This window comes from Maniola hyperantus, chromosome 8 (genome assembly GCF_902806685.2).
Source record: "Maniola hyperantus chromosome 8, iAphHyp1.2, whole genome shotgun sequence".
NCBI lineage: Eukaryota > Metazoa > Arthropoda > Insecta > Lepidoptera > Nymphalidae > Maniola > Maniola hyperantus.
The window spans coordinates 13,413,128-13,429,226 of NC_048543.1; the positions used below are offsets into that span (position 1 = coordinate 13,413,128).

The window sequence follows — 16,099 nt, forward strand, 5'->3', positions numbered from 1 at the left end:
AAGTAAATACGATTACCGATTTTTGTATCGATTCATTTCAATGCAATCTTCAGGCAAATCGATTGAAAAGAACGCTCGGACATCCGATTTCCGAGTCCGAGAGATACCTGTATCACAAGCAGCAGCGTCCCAAGTCCCAAACGACTGCACAGTGCACACAGTTACTCGCGAATCGCGACCTTGGGTTTGCGTCCTATAGATAGTTTGTTTCCGCCTTTAGAAGTTGTAGATTTTCTAGTAGAATTGAATAGAATAGAATACCTACGTTTTTTATTCATGTAAACTTTTTACAAGTGCTTATGAATAGTCAGGTAGTTTTAATTTACCACTGGTTCGGAATGCCGTTCCTACCGAGAAGAACCAGCAAGAAACTCGGCGGTTGCTCTTTTTAATTTTTCAATTTACAATGTTACTATACCGTACTATACAAGCCATTGCAGCCCCGTGCATTGCTGGAGGGAGTCAAATCCAAGCTTTTTAGGGTTCCGTACCTCAAAAGGAAAAACGGAACCCTTATAGGATCACTTTGTTGTCTGTCTGTCTGTCTGTCTGTCCGTATGTCTGTCTGTCAAGAAACCTACAGGGTACTTCCCGTTGACCTAGAATCATGAAATTTGGCAGGTAGGTAGATCTTATAGCTGACATTCCTAAAAGGCCGGCAACGCATCGGCGGCGCATCTGGTGCTGCAAATGTTCATGGGCGGCGGTAATCACTTAACATCAGGTGACCCGCCTGCTCGTTTGCTCGCTATATCTATTTAAAAAAAAAAGACATTTGGGGAAAAATCTGAAAACCGTGAATTTAGGGTTAGATCACACAAAAAAAATTAAATTGTGGCCATGAACTAATAATTAGTATTTTAAACTTTCGAAGTGAGTGACTATATCAAGTGGGGTATCATATGAAAGGTCTTCACCTGTACATTCTAAAACAGATTTTTATTTATTTTTATGCATCATAGTTTTTGAATTATCGTGCAAAATGTCGAAAAAATACGACTGTAGTACGGAACCCTCATTGCGCGAGCCTGACTCGCACTTGGCCGGTTTTTTTTATCATTAACATAGTCTGCGACTGTATGTAGTAAGTACCTACAAGAGATGATAATTTCTACTTACGACAATGCTCTTGGCACTTGAAGCATTGACCACAGTGTATAAAGGGAGACATTGACTGAGGGGCGCTGTTGGAGAATAAAGGCTTAGAATCTGAGCCTAGAATGTACAATCAAACAAAAACAAAGGGAAATGTACCCACCTACTTAAGTAGGTGGTAGGTGATTTACGTTTTAAAAAATCCCCTGGGAACTGTTTGATTTTCCGGGATAAAAAATAGCCTAAGTACTTGGGTAGTTAAGTCTTTTCCCGGGATACAAGCTATCACTGTTTAAAATTTCGACAAAATCGGTTGAACGGATGGGCCGTGAATGGCTAGTTGACAGTTAGACAGACAGACAGACAGTCACACTTTCGCATTTTTAATATTAATATGGATTTCTAACTCACGTTATCCCAAGTTTCGAAATTCGAAATGCATTCAAGGACTGATTACAAAATTTAACGGTACCTAACTACCTATCACAACTAGGTACCTACTAATTATCTCCATTAAGAGATGAGGTCAACTTTCTAGGTTTTATTAATAATATGATGAAAGGCAACACGAGTCACGACTAATGACCGTTATTTGATACCATAAGGGCATTTCTGCATTTCTGTTTCAATTAATTGCTTCATTTTATCCTATGGTGTTCATTATTGCACTGTGTTTGTTATGATCACCATCAAACCCAGTAAAACATCTAAATCAGTAAGTACCTACCTATGTAATATCCAAATTAAAAAAATTAAAATAAGTATAAGATCTAGGTAAATATATAAAAGGAAAAGGTGACTAACTGACTGATCTATCAACGCACAGCTCAAACTACTGGACAGATCGGGCTGAAATTTAGCATGCAGATAGCTATTATGACGTAGACAATAGACATCCGCTAGGAAAGGATTTTTGAAAATTCAACCCTGAGGGGGTAAAATAGGGGGTTGAAATTTGTGTAATCCACGTGAATGAAATCGCGGGCTTAAGCTAGTTAAATATAAGTAGGTTGTTAGGTATCTACTACCTACCTACCTACCTACATTAGAAATAGAAATAGGTACCTACCTATATAAATTTCTTTTTAAAATTAGGTAGGTAATCTTTTTAACAATAGGTATCAATTAGACTGAAAATTTGTCAGGGGCCTCATTCACAAATTTTTGGACTGAAAATTGGTCAGGGGCCTCATTCACATTAACGCCCAGGGAATCGTAGACTTGTAATATTTTCCAATTTTTATTAATTATATTTCAGACTTTATATCGTAAAATGAGAATACATAAATCATGGGTTGTCATTGTCCTGGTTGTTTGCGTGGAAAATGGAACTTTTGGATTCCGCTGCGACAGACGACCGTATGCCTCGACAACGCAGTCACAGGCTTCCGATGGCCGCTTCAAATTGGTTGTAGATGGAAGTGAGGGAACATACATTCCGGAGCAGCTTTACATAGGTAATTTGCTGAATAAAAAAATGTTACAATGTGCGTCACGAAAGTTGAAATGAACAATTTATTTAAGCGCATATTACCTAAATAACGCGACGCAAGCAGTTCTCATGTTTCAGAACTGAAATGAAATTAGCTAATTTAATTTGCTATCTGCTCTGCCGTGCATTTGTTTGTCAGTCATTCTTAACTATGCCCGTGCGCAGACAGATCCCTCCGTATCGTCCAGAGCTCTTTTATGTAAAAATCTTTAAATTTCTATTAACTCCTGGGTTTGTTAGGTAGTTAGGTTCTGGAATACTTTGTAACAAGTGTGCCTATTTATTTTAGTGAAAATAATCGAGACGGATGACGAATCCAGATTCACTGGTTTTATGATATCCGCCGAAGGTGACATCAAACCAGATCCAAAAAACCCGAGGAGAGTGATATCCCTGTATCCCGGAGAGTTGAGGCCTTTGAACCCCCTCACTGCGAAGTTCAGTGATCGCTGTCTGTATTCTGTAGAGCACACAATGTCCTCTCCTAAATCTTCTGTTGAGGTAAGTCACACGTGATTCAAAAAAAAGAACGTAGGTACCCACGTTCACGCAGAATACTTCCTCATCATCATCAGCCTATGGACATCCACTGTTGGATAAAGGCCTTCCCTAAAGAGCGCCCAGTCCTCAGACTTCTTTATCCAGCCACTTCCCACTAGCCTCTTTATTCTTCTTCTTACAAAATAAAAAATTTAACAGCATAGCACAAATCAGATGTTAGTGCGCAGCGAAGAATTATCCTTCGCTGGCTATTCGGTAGTAGGTACCTATCTAGTTTTTTCTAAACTGACTTCAGATGACTACAGAAAAGAAGGATAACAGCTATCCGTAGAATATACCTTCCTATTGTGTAAGATTATAAGAATTACATTACACTATTAATATTATCTGAACCACTAGAGAATTTTTTTGTGACTATTTTTTACATTTTTGAAAACCTGTACACGCTCTCCCCGCCAGTGAAAAGGCATACATCATAATATACTACCTTTTTTAGCACCTAATCTTCACAGCCCAATAAGCCCACAACGTTTGAGTAAATCCCTTTTGACCTCTTGGGCTCCCCTACCATAAGCAGGGAAGCTGATATTTTAAATTGACAGGTTTATTGGCAAGCCCCCCAATCCGGCAATGGATGTATAACATTACGAGCGATGGTGGTGGAAAATGAAGACGTCTGGTTTGAAGACGGCGCGCCCCTGACGCAGATACTTTGCGAAGACATGCGGCAACCGGACGACGTCACACCACAGCTGAATTATGAGTGCCAGATATGTGACGAAGCAAAGTATGAGGTACGAGCCTTATACTATGCGAGTGCGACAGATTGAAATTGCAATCGGGAGGGAACACCCCGGCCCGCTACCCACACAGCCCCCCGCCTCATACCCGGATTGCTATTTCAATCTTTCGCAGACTGTACCTACCTACCTACTGCCCCTAAAATCTTATTTTGTAAAAACTTTTACCTAAACTCAAATGCGTCCATAACTTTTGCTTTATAATCCAAAAAACTGGAAGATATGAGAAAACTCTTTTGCAACCAGAACCACCGATGCACCGCGTAGGTTGTGTACCAATTCCATTTCTACAACAAAAATTATTGACACAGGTATAATTTTCCTTCCACTTCTACACCAAAAATTATTGACACAGGTATAGGTAATTATTTTCCTTCCAGCTAACGTTTACAGGAATTTGGTCGCGAAACACTCATCCACGTCTTTATCCAGAAAATGATTGGTTGCCGCGGTACAGTGACTTAGTTGGCGCCTCTCATGCAGCTGACTTCATCTTATGGACGCCCGGCTCTTTAGTGACTGAAGGGTTCAGGGATTTCGCGGAGCACGCTAATGGTAGCAAACTGGAAGGAGAAATCAGAGAAAAGGTGATAACATTATTTTTGTTATTAAGTAGGTTTGTTGATTATCAACAACATCCTAGGTCCCATAATGTCGCATAATATGAAATTGGCCTCCCCCTTATTAGAATACGATGTTTGTACCAGAGTTTAAGTATTTCAATCATGGTGAATCTTAAACTCAAACAAAAAAATCCATGCGATCAAACCAAAATACCCAATTTAAATTTAACTTTTAAAATTGTTCTGCTGCTCTTGTTCTTAATTATGATGTTTCCATTAAACCTCTGCTTCCGTGCAAATGGCATCGCAGATAGGTACTGTAGGTACTATGCCAAAACAGCCAACTGGACCCAAAAAAATATACAGAATATTAATAGGTGAAAGTTTGATACAAACCCTTTTTTAGCGTAGATAGGAGATGGAATCCGTACACTCATCAAGGGCAAAGGCCACGGTTACCCTAAGATGAGCAGCCCGACATACGCTTTCTTCCGTACAGACCAAACGAACCATCTCTTCACAGTGGCCATTGCGATTCATCCTTCTCCCGACTGGTTTCTGGGGGTGACTAGATTTGAATTGTGCCAAGAAGATAGCACGTGGTTGAAGGAAAGAGAATTGAATTTATATCCGTGGGATGCTGGAACAGATAGTGGTGTATCTTATGAAGTAAGTTTGAGAATATTATGTACTAGCTGACGCCCGCGACTTCCTCCGCGTGAGTTTCGATTTTCAAAAATTCCGTGGGAACTCTTTGATTTTCCGGGATAAAACGTAGCCTTTCCCGGGATGCAAGCTATCTCTGTACCAAATTCATTAATATTGGTAGAACATGAGCCGTCAAAAGCTAGCAGACATACAGACAGACAGACAAACAGACAGACAGACGGACAGACAGACAGACAGACAGACAGACAGACATTAGTATTGATGTGATCATTTGTAATTCGGAAGTAGCCTGAACAAGTACCTACTTATTTGCAATCCACCTTTCTGGATTTTTTGTATTATTTCTGTTACACATTTCTCAGAACTTCCTCCGAAATATGTAATAATTGACGTCTTAATTTGTAAAAATTATGATAGGTGTACTTGGAGGATTCTTGTAGCCAGTAAAACTTCAGCCTTCTATATTAAAGACACTTTAATTTCTATTTCTATTAATAATTAGGATACACGACAAAAGCATGGTTGCACTTAGTGCAGACCACAGACAACGACTGACTTAGAAATTCTGAGTTGCCATAATACAGTTCAACACTCCTCCTCAACCCTGAATTTCTTCAATCTCATACTTCTACACACTATCTTAGTTTTCTGACATTTTTACCTAACTTTACTTTTACAACTTTCATAATCTATGACTTTTTATATCCTTCTGTTATTCTATACTTTTTAATCTTTGACAAAAATATTCTTTGACAATTAAGTTTTGACAATTTAATCTAAAAAACAACCAATAATGTAAACAAATAAAACGATATTTATTCTTTAAATTGAGTAATACTAATAACTATTAATATTTACTAACACTCTTCTATTCCCATACAGGTTCTAAAATAATTAAAAAGATTTTTGTGCAGCGGTTTAGTCAACACATCTGCAACTTGTTCTGAAGTGTTAATATACACCAATACAATAACATTCTGTTCTATTAAGTTTCTAATAAAATGATGCTTTATATCAATGTGTTTTACTCTTTTGCTATTTTCTCTATTTTTAGCTATGTGGATACAAGACTGGTTATCTTCAAAAATAATTATACTTTCACATTGAATTTCAAGATTATTCAAAAGTCCTTTAAACCACACTGATTCCCGTGCTATCATACTTAGAGCCATATATTCTGATTCGGCAGTTGAAAGAGAGACCGTTTTCTGTTTTTGAGTAGACCATTGTACAATATTTCCATATAACAGTAAACAGTAACCTGACACTGATTTTCTATCAACATCAGCTGCCCAGTCAGAATCACAATATCCCTCGGCTACATTCTTACATGGTTTATTCTTATACACTAATCCATAATTTGCCGTCTGCTTTAAGTATCTCAGAACTCTTTTCAGGTAGGTAAAATGTTTATCGGATGCATTGTTCTGATACCTACTAAAATAGCTCACCGCAAAAGACAAATCAGGCCTAGTACAAATAACTAAATATATCAAACACCCAATTAACTCACGGTAAGGCTGGGTACAAGTATAACTTTCTGGTTTTTCTAGTTTCAGTCCAACTTCACAAGGAGTAGCTACACTTTTACAGTCCTTCATGTTAAACTTTGTAAGAACTTTTTCTATATAACTTTTCTGATGAATTTTAATCATACCTTTAGAAAACTCTCTTTCTATTTCTATCCCTAAAAACTTATGAACTTGACCCAAACTAACCATTTCAAATTGTTTTTCTAGTTTAAACTTAAGGTCTTTAATTTTCTCTTCACATGCACTCATAATTAAAATGTCATCCACGTACAGAAACACATACACACTTATCTCACCATTTTCGTTTTGTAATAAGTATAAACAACTATCATAATCTGAGCACTTGAAGTTGTTTGCACACATAAACTCGTGGAATACTTTATTCCAACACCTTGGGCTTTGCTTCAAGCCATAAATTGACTTGTTAAGTTTGCACACTTTTTCACTATTATGCTGACCTGGTAGACTCATGTATATCTCCTCCTTAAGTATGCCATGGAGAAAAGCAGTTTTCACATCCAACTGTTCTATCTTTAGATTGTCATGATTTGCAATTACAAGCAATGACCTTAACGTTGTGAGTCTTCCAACAGGAGCATATGTTTCTTCATATTGTGAAGTCTGGAAACCTTTTGCCACTAACCTGGCTTTGTAGTTATTATCTGATTTCTTTCGAAATACCCATCGACTTTCTATGACTTCCTTATCCTTTGGTCTTTCTACCATAGTCCATGTTTGATGTTTCTCATGTGACTGCAATTCGCTATCCATTGCTTCTTTCCATCTGTCACTTTCTACGCTTTCCACTGCTTCTTGTAATGTCCTTGGTTCATCATTTATAAATTCTTGAGAAATGTATGCAGCATGGAATGTCTCATAGTCTTCTAACCATACTGGTCTTTTTCTTTGTCTCTGTTCCCTTTCTGTATCATTTATTTCTTGATAAGGTTCGGTAGATGTCTTTCCTGTACTTTTTTCCTCAGTACTACTTATTGATTGATCTTGCTGGCTCTTTTCTCTACAAGGCAATGGCAAGTTTGATGGTAAGTCATCTTCTTCTATGTATGTAAAAGTTTCCATGTTACTTCTTGGTTTTTCATTAAATATTACATCTCTACTTCTAATAATTTTCTTCAGCTCGGAATCCCAGAGTCTATATCCATTATCACAGTAGCCAACCATGTAATACTTCTTTGATTTCACATCAAACTTTCCATTTCTGTGCTCCTTGCCAATATGTACATATGCCTCAGTACCAAAGGCTTTTATTTTAGAATAATCTGGACTTCTACCATACCAAATCTCAGCAGGTATGACACCTCTGCTGGTTGGAATTCTGTTAATTATGTAGGTAGCACTGTATACCGCTTCTCCCCATAATTGTTTTTCCAAACTTGTGTCGGCTAATAAAGTTCTTGCCTTTTCTACAACAGTTCTGTTGAATCTTTCTGACTTCCCGTTTTGCTGGGGTGTGTAGCTTATTGTAAATTCAATTTTTATTCCCTTTTCTTCGCAATAGCTTTTAAATTCTATGTTGTCATATTCCTTCCCATTATCGCACCGAAATCTAGATATTTTCTTATCAAATTGGGTTTCTACCAAATTTACATATTTCTTGAAACACTGTAGCACCTCCGTTTTGCTTTCTAACAAATAGACTGTTGTAAAATGGCTGTAATCATCAACAAAACTTAAAATATATTTCTTGTTACCATATGTCGCTGGATTAATTGGACCGCACAAATCCGAATGAATAACTTCTAAAATTCTCTTACTTTTGTAATTATATTCTGCAAATGGCAATCTAGTCTGTCTTCCCTTTAAACAAGGTTCACATAATATTTCTTTATTTGAGTTTTCAAAAGATATTAGTTTTCTAGACTTCAATTTTTCTAACTTTCCTTTTGAAGCATGTCCAAGTTTTCTATGCCAATCATTCTGAGTTTCTGAAATGCTATAAGCTTTCTGTGCACATAATTCTTCATCTTTCAAATTTAGGGTTAATCTGTATAACTTATTTATTTTATTACCTTTTAGTATTGTTTTGTTATTCTTGTGAATAGTCAACCTATTATTTTCAAAGGTTATCCCAAATCCGGAGTTTTCAATTTTATTTACTGACAGCAGATTACACCGCAGGTCTGGCACAAACAGCACATTTTTCAATTTAACCTCCTTTGTATAAATAACACCTGACTCATATGCATTTAACACCTCACCGTCCTTGGCAATATTAATTTTAATAGGGGTCTCTAACTTCTCGATCCTACTAAAATATTCTCTTTTGTTAACCAGATGATCCGTAGCCCCAGAATCAACTATAAACTCTATTTTTCTGGAACTTCCCTGTGTTACTAATGCTTCTGAAGATGTCATAAAGGAAACCTCATCTTCTCTTTCCTTCTGAACAATATTAGCTGAGCCTTGTGCTTTTCTAAAACGGCATTGAGCCTTCCGGTGGCCCCGCTTCCCGCAATTATAACAGTTAAATGGGAAACTGCTGGTGCTGCTGCTTGGCGAATTATTAAATTTCTTATTATTCTGTTTCTTTCTTTGATTCAATATAAATGCATCACTCTCCTCTTGAGTTCCAAAACCTATTCTTTTAATTTCTTCATCTAATAATCTTTTCTTAATAAATTCTAACGTAATATCTGAACTATTTAAGGTTTCTATCGCCGTAACTACATATTGGAATGCCGGAGGCATAGCCAATAACATGTAGCAACAGACTTCACTCTCACTAGGTTGAGCGCCCGATTCTTTTAATTCTCTTACCAGTTTTTCAAAAACAATGAAATAGTTTTCAAGACCTTCCACTCCATCATATTTCTGGGTTAACAATCTTTTTCTTGTAATTAACTGTGACGCTATACCTTTCCTTGCAAAAGTATCATCAAGTTTCTTCAATAATTCTTTTGACGTTTTACACTCCTTGATTATTTCCAAATGAGTATCACTAATGCATTGGACCAGAATGTCCATGCATTTTCCTTCCTTCGTAGAATCCGGCTTTTCTTCTGATTCTGACGAAAATACGTAACTGTATAGATTTTGCGCTTGCAATACAATCTTTATTCTAAACAACCAGTTACTATAATTTGAGCCGGCAAATGGCGTGACGCCATACTTGTTCTTTTTGTCGTGTTCCTCCATTTCGCGGCGTGGCGTTCTTTTCTTTTCTTTTTTTTAATTTCTTCTGGCGTGACCTGGGTCCATAACCATGATAGGTGTACTTGGAGGATTCTTGTAGCCAGTAAAACTTCAGCCTTCTATATTAAAGACACTTTAATTTCTATTTCTATTAATAATTAGGATACACGACAAAAGCATGGTTGCACTTAGTGCAGACCACAGACAACGACTGACTTAGAAATTCTGAGTTGCCATAATACAGTTCAACAAATTACAATATAAATCAGTCTAAATGCTTTTTTCTCCAGTCTCCAAACTTCGAAACATTTCCTCAAGACGCTGTTTCGAGGGTTCAAATGAGTACGTATGACAAAAACTCGCCATTTTACGAAATGGATATGAAAGACCTTCATCCTTTTGGAAGATTGCACATAAAGTTGATCCGAACTTACCATAGAGAATGCAAAGAAGAGGAACCTGAAACTACCGGTAACTATTCATGATTTTTATACATTTTTGCCGGAATTTATTGATATTAATAGGTTTTTGTAAACTTACCAGAAGAACCAGGACCGTCTACAGAAGAAACGACCACAGAAGGAGGCGAGGAGCCCTCCGAACCTGAAGAGCCATCCAGGTACCGATCCGATCTAGCCCGACGACGGGGGTGAGGCTTATGATTAATACGATCATCCAGACCATCCACCCAGTATGACAGCAAAAATCATGATTTGTTTAATGCAATAATATTAAAAGTATTTTTTCGTCAGTGGGTCTCTACATTTGCCAAACCATGGCTTTTTCCTCTAACATGTGTTTCATACCTTGATGGTAACGTAATTGAAGATCATAATTTGTGATAAATTAACTAGGTATTTAGTCAAACACCTACTTGGCATCATAAATTTATCATACACGAGTATCTACTTATATTGTGCGTGGCATCAATAAAATTATATTTCTATTTAAAAAAAATATTGACTTTTTAAAATTGGGATTGATAATTATTATTCCATTGACTCATATTTCCATTACTTAATTATAATATATCGAGGGTATTCTGGCAGAACCAAATAAGTGCAAAAATTTAAAAAAATTAGTTAGAAACATAGGATACTTAGTTTTCGTTGCATTTTTTATCTGGCAAAACCATATAACTGCCGAAGCTTTTACAACCGTTTTTTCTTCTGGGTAAACAAAATATCTAGCATATTTTTGGAATAAATTTAAAAGCAAAAACCGATATGGACTCTTAAAAAACAAAATTAAATGGTTATTACAGTGAGAACGGAATAAAACAATTTACTTTCTTCACCCACAAAAACACTTGTAGATAATGGTATTTTATATTAACAGGTAAAACAAAATATTGGTACTTATTTGTTTCTCATTGGTAAAACGAACTGAGTTCTTTGTTTTATTGACAGGCAGAACAGAATAAGCGAGTTTGTTTTGTTTTACATGCTACAAGAAATGCAATGTGATCCTCTTCTATAGAGGTAAGGCTTACTTAGACTGTTTTGCTTGCTAACGTTTTTATATATTAGTGTGAGTTAACAGTCGTCACGTGCGTACGTGTTTACTTCATCGAGATCTTAATTCAAGTAATTACTGTGTTTATTATGTGAATCAGTGTAAAATGGTTTGCAGAGGAAAGAAGATTGTATCGTTGATAATCAATGACAATGCAACACAAGGTAATTTTGAGGTAATACTTTTGTTTTATTCAATAAAAGATTGTAATGTTGTTTAGGCGCTAAGTAAATGCTTGGTTTATGTTTCTAGGGCAACATTCTTCTTCTGAAAGTGATACAGTAGTAGCAGCTGATGTCCATCATACTGTTGTAGCAGCTGATATCCATCAAACGAACAACGATGGACTTTCCAGGCGTCGTTCAGGTATGTATTTCTGCATAAGTACCTACATACTTTTATTATGATAATTTATAGATATTCATAATATCAGCACTGCTGGGAATAGGTCTCCTCAATAGTCATGCATACCTATTGTCATGTATCGGTATGAAAGACAAGCCGAGAGATTACTCTTACTTTACCAACTGTAAGCATATTTTTACGATGATTAAATAAACATGTCTATTGTCTAGTTTTACAAAGCCTGGTATTTTTTCAGGTTGTCAACCAGTATCAAGAGTTCTACAGAATGAATATAATATCAGTGACGAAATCGAAATAGATATGGAAAGCTTATTTGGCGATGTATCTGATATCGAAGATCCTACCTATTTTCCTCCCCTTCCCAACCCAGACATAAATCACGATGGTGACTTAAAGATTTACTACTTACCTACCTACCTTCAAGATTTACTAAGAGAAGGTTACAGCCAAATAATGACGGAATCGATGGTTTGTTAGAAAATAATAATATTGAATTACTACGGGAAGAAAATAAAAGACAAAAAGAGTCATCAGAAATTGCTAATTCAATATTACAGGAAATTTTAAATAATATGTGGAAAAAAGTTAAACCTATGAAAAGGTGGAGAAAATCTAATCCTGAATGTTGGGCAGTAAACGTAGCAAAAAGAAGAAAAGCTGATGGTTTGCCCTACAAGTCTCTAAAGAGCGGCCAACAAAGATTCCAAAGGATGTCCTTGTGACATGTGACATGTCACATGTGACAGAGGAAAAATGTTTGTAATGCGCAAAAGGAAAAAGACAAGGAAAGAGCTAACAAAGATCCTGAGTTTCTTTCGGTTTCATTTGATCTGCAGGCTGTACTTTAGATCCCTCATTGCAAAGTGGCTCTGTTGTATTATTCTCGAAAACTGTGCGTGCTTAATCTCACTGTTCATGAGGCAAGTCTGCCCAATAATGCATACTGTTTTCTATGGTCCGAACTGAACGGTAAAAAAGGCAGCTGCGAAATTGGAACAATTTAATTACATTATTTAACTAAATGTATTCCAGCAAATGTAACTGAAATAAGCCTTTTTTCTGATACTTGTTCATGTCAAAATAGGAATCAATATGTGGCAGCAATTCTTTTGTGGGCTGTTCAGAATATTGATCATTTACAGATTATGGAGTAAATTTTTTTAGAATCCGGACATACATACATGGAGGCCGATTCTATGCACAGTGCTATTGAATCATAAAAGAAGGAAACATCAGTTTATTCAATGCAATACTGGATTTCAATATGCGAACGTGCAAGGCGTAGGAAAATACATACTGTTCAACAGAAGAAGATAGTAAAGGAGCCATACAAAACAAAATAGTTTAAATACCATGAGTTTTATGATTTAAAAGATTTGGCTTCTAAGATTATTCATAACAAAGATAAGTACAATAAAGGAAATAAAGTGCAGTGGCTTAAAATCAAACGACTGAAGTTTGTAAAGGGGGACAAAAGAATTTACTTCAATTATGATATGAGTGAGACTTTTAATTACTTCGACGTTACCGGTAAAGAAGGAAAAACTAGAGTTACTCGTACAAGAACAAAAAGAAAGGGTCATGATGAATTTCCATCTGAGTAAAACAAAATGTATACCTGTATCCAACCTATATCCGAAGCAAAAAAAAAAGATTTATTAAATTTAATTTAAAAAAATATAATACCAGAGGAGTTGGAACCTTGGTACAAAAATCTAAAGACAGTAAGTGGTTCTGAAGAGGCTGAAGAGGAGGATGAGGAGGATGAGATGTCTTGCGAGGAAACTATTACTTACGTAATTTCCTTAACTACGATTTAAGGAAATTACGTAATAGTTTTTAGTTTAGTTTTGGTTTTTCCTTGATAATACTTTTAAGTGCTATTTTATCTGCAGGGTCAATTTGTTCAAACTTAAGAAAGCTTACATTAATTTAAATAAATATCGCCTATTTGCTTTTCTAATGCAGTGATTCCCAAAAAAAAATACAGGTAGAAACAGATAATTGAGAAAAAAAAATTTTTACCGCCTTAATTGGAATGTTATTTCAATTTATTTTAACATCAACTTATTTAATACGGGACAGTGAACTGTTCCTAGTATAGTATGTAAAGATTAATGTGTGTTTAAAAGATTTACAGCGTATTTACGTATTTCAGGTAAAACAAGATAACTGCAATACCTTCACGCCAATTTTCCCCTTTTCTAAACTTTTAATGTCAATTTTTGCATAAATTAATGTATGAAAATAATCTTAAATAATGTATCTAAGTACAAGTAGTGAAAATTTTCTGTAATTGTGCTTCGTCGTGGACCTATGATCATCCAAAACTTTAAATGCCTTTTTCTCAATATAACAGTATCGCTACTTATCCGGTTCTCCCAGAATACCCTCGATATTATTTTGATCATTTTAAGATTTTTTCATTCATATTTTAATGCTAAAGGTTTGCTATTTGTAGTGAAGCCCCAATAGTGACTGATCCGGAATCATCGGAGGACTGCCCAATGTCCCAATGGCAGGAATGGAGCCCTTGCGACGGCAAATGTGAGAACGGCAGACTTCATGGCTACAAGTGGAGAGAGCGGTACCATCTTGTTGATGGTATTGCTGTTGAAAAGTATGACCCAGACGTAAGTATAATTATTTTCAATTAGTTGGCGCTTGGCTGCGAAATCACTAGATTGGAGTGTCAAATACTGTCCAAAATGGTAAGGGGCTAAACTGAAAGGGGCGGCCTGTTATATAAATACAACCCATATAAATCAAAATTTAAAAAAAAAAAAACCTACTTATTTGAAAAGTGTAATAAGTAAGTAGCTGTATCTAATGAAAAATATTACAACCAGGCTGATCCATCTACAAGGAAAGAGGTTCCGCGGTTTTGTAAGAATCACTACGATGATTTTGAGAGGGACGAGTGCGAGGACGACTGTTCAGAGCCAGAAGAAAAGGACGATTTAACATGTACGTGTAACACAGTCAAAATAGATAAAATATTTTATTATTACTACTTAGGTACATAGTTATACAAACACACGATAAAATACTTACCACAGTAAAATGAAAGGTTAAATAAATTACAGCATGCGAATGCGACTTTAACTACCTACTACTTACGAGATTGCTGAATTCGAGTAAAAATATGACGTACTTACCTACCCTATACAAAAATACTAGGTACATCTACAAAACTACTGTGCTAAAAATTCTAAAACTGTCTAATTTGTTATACTCTCTGCCTTGTTTACTTGTAAGTATAATAATATATACCTACGAGTACTTTACTTGACAAATTGGACTAGGTCTCGTGACCAATTTTCAGACTGGGCCCCGCGCATTGGAATGTAATCAATTTGTTTTAAATGAAAGGTGCTTAAGGCCCATTTCCACCAGATCATAATCATTAATTCCCAAGTTCTTTAATATTATAGATAGGTATACCTACGTACAGGTAGGGACGTTATAAATTATAGTTTGAGTAGTTTGATCTATGATTATAAATATACTTAGTTCAATCTTAGTTCTTAGACAAAACTAACTTATCAAAGTGTAAAAGATGTTAGCGTATTTGTTTATCAAGTTATTTTTTCAGCTGAAAGAAGAATGATGCCTGTGGCGCCTGGACACGCATGGAACTCCAAGAGACATATTGTGTCCAAACGGAGATACTTGTAGAGAAAATTCTAATCTCAAGGGGCATCCTCCGCGATACAGTGGTATATACCTACCTAGTGTGTTATACAGCCGCACGTGATCGCCAATTCGCTACTGTATCGCGACCTTTCGCGGCTGTATCGCAAGTTGCTACTGTATCTCTGCAAAAAGTTGGGTGGGCGATTGTCAAAGCGCGGGTAAAGATGCGTTCAGCGTTGGTAACTAAAGCGACTGTAGATACGAAATAGAAATGGGATAGCAGAGTACCTATCAATATTTGTGAATTTGTAATCTACTTGCGTAATAGTTTAAGTAAGTAGTTAAGTATATTTAGCATAATCTATTTCAATAAATGTTTTACCTAATATTTTTTTGATTTTTTAATACCTATACCTACCTACTTAAATACAAAATTGGCAGTAAACTTACCCATTTAAAATCAACAATTTTTCAAAAGATAATGTGCCTGTCTGTCCGTAATTTACTTACCTTTAGACAATGATCATGATTTTCACGAAATTAAGCGCTTACATTACATTCTGGAAAGCGACATAGCCAGGCTAATATTTCTAGAAACTACACTAATGTTTGTTAATGGCAACAGAAATCCTGCAGTACGAATTCTCCACCACCACCACACAGGAAATCACTGTCTCTACTGTATTGTTATTCTATTTCGTAACCCTATCCATTAATTACAATACCTAGTAGGGAGAACAAAATATCATATAATCATATACATTTCTAAAAGGAAAA

At 36.0% G+C, this 16,099-nt stretch overlaps 1 protein-coding gene across 3 annotated transcripts; it reads left to right on the forward strand.

Annotated features, from left to right (window-relative positions):
- Window positions 1–173: 173 nt before the first annotated feature.
- On the forward strand, window positions 174–15,641 carry LOC117984769 (spondin-1-like). 3 transcript variants are annotated; one of them, XM_069500123.1, is made up of 11 exons: window positions 174–202; window positions 2,354–2,552; window positions 2,877–3,088; window positions 3,691–3,882; window positions 4,269–4,475; window positions 4,863–5,120; window positions 10,096–10,276; window positions 10,349–10,454; window positions 14,148–14,319; window positions 14,536–14,653; window positions 15,282–15,637. In XM_069500123.1, exons 2-11 carry the CDS (start codon window positions 2,369–2,371, stop codon window positions 15,362–15,364), a joined length of 1,713 nt encoding a protein of 570 aa, XP_069356224.1. In that variant the 5' UTR covers window positions 174–202; window positions 2,354–2,368; the 3' UTR covers window positions 15,365–15,637. The 3 variants fall into 3 exon arrangements, with proteins under 3 accessions (XP_069356224.1, XP_034827310.1, XP_034827309.1); XM_034971419.2 differs by lacking the exon at window positions 174–202 and adding an exon at window positions 1,689–1,810 and having other exon boundaries at window positions 10,349–10,424; window positions 15,282–15,641; XM_034971418.2 differs by lacking the exon at window positions 174–202 and adding an exon at window positions 1,690–1,810 and having other exon boundaries at window positions 15,282–15,638.
- The last annotated feature ends 458 nt before the right edge of the window (window positions 15,642–16,099 follow it).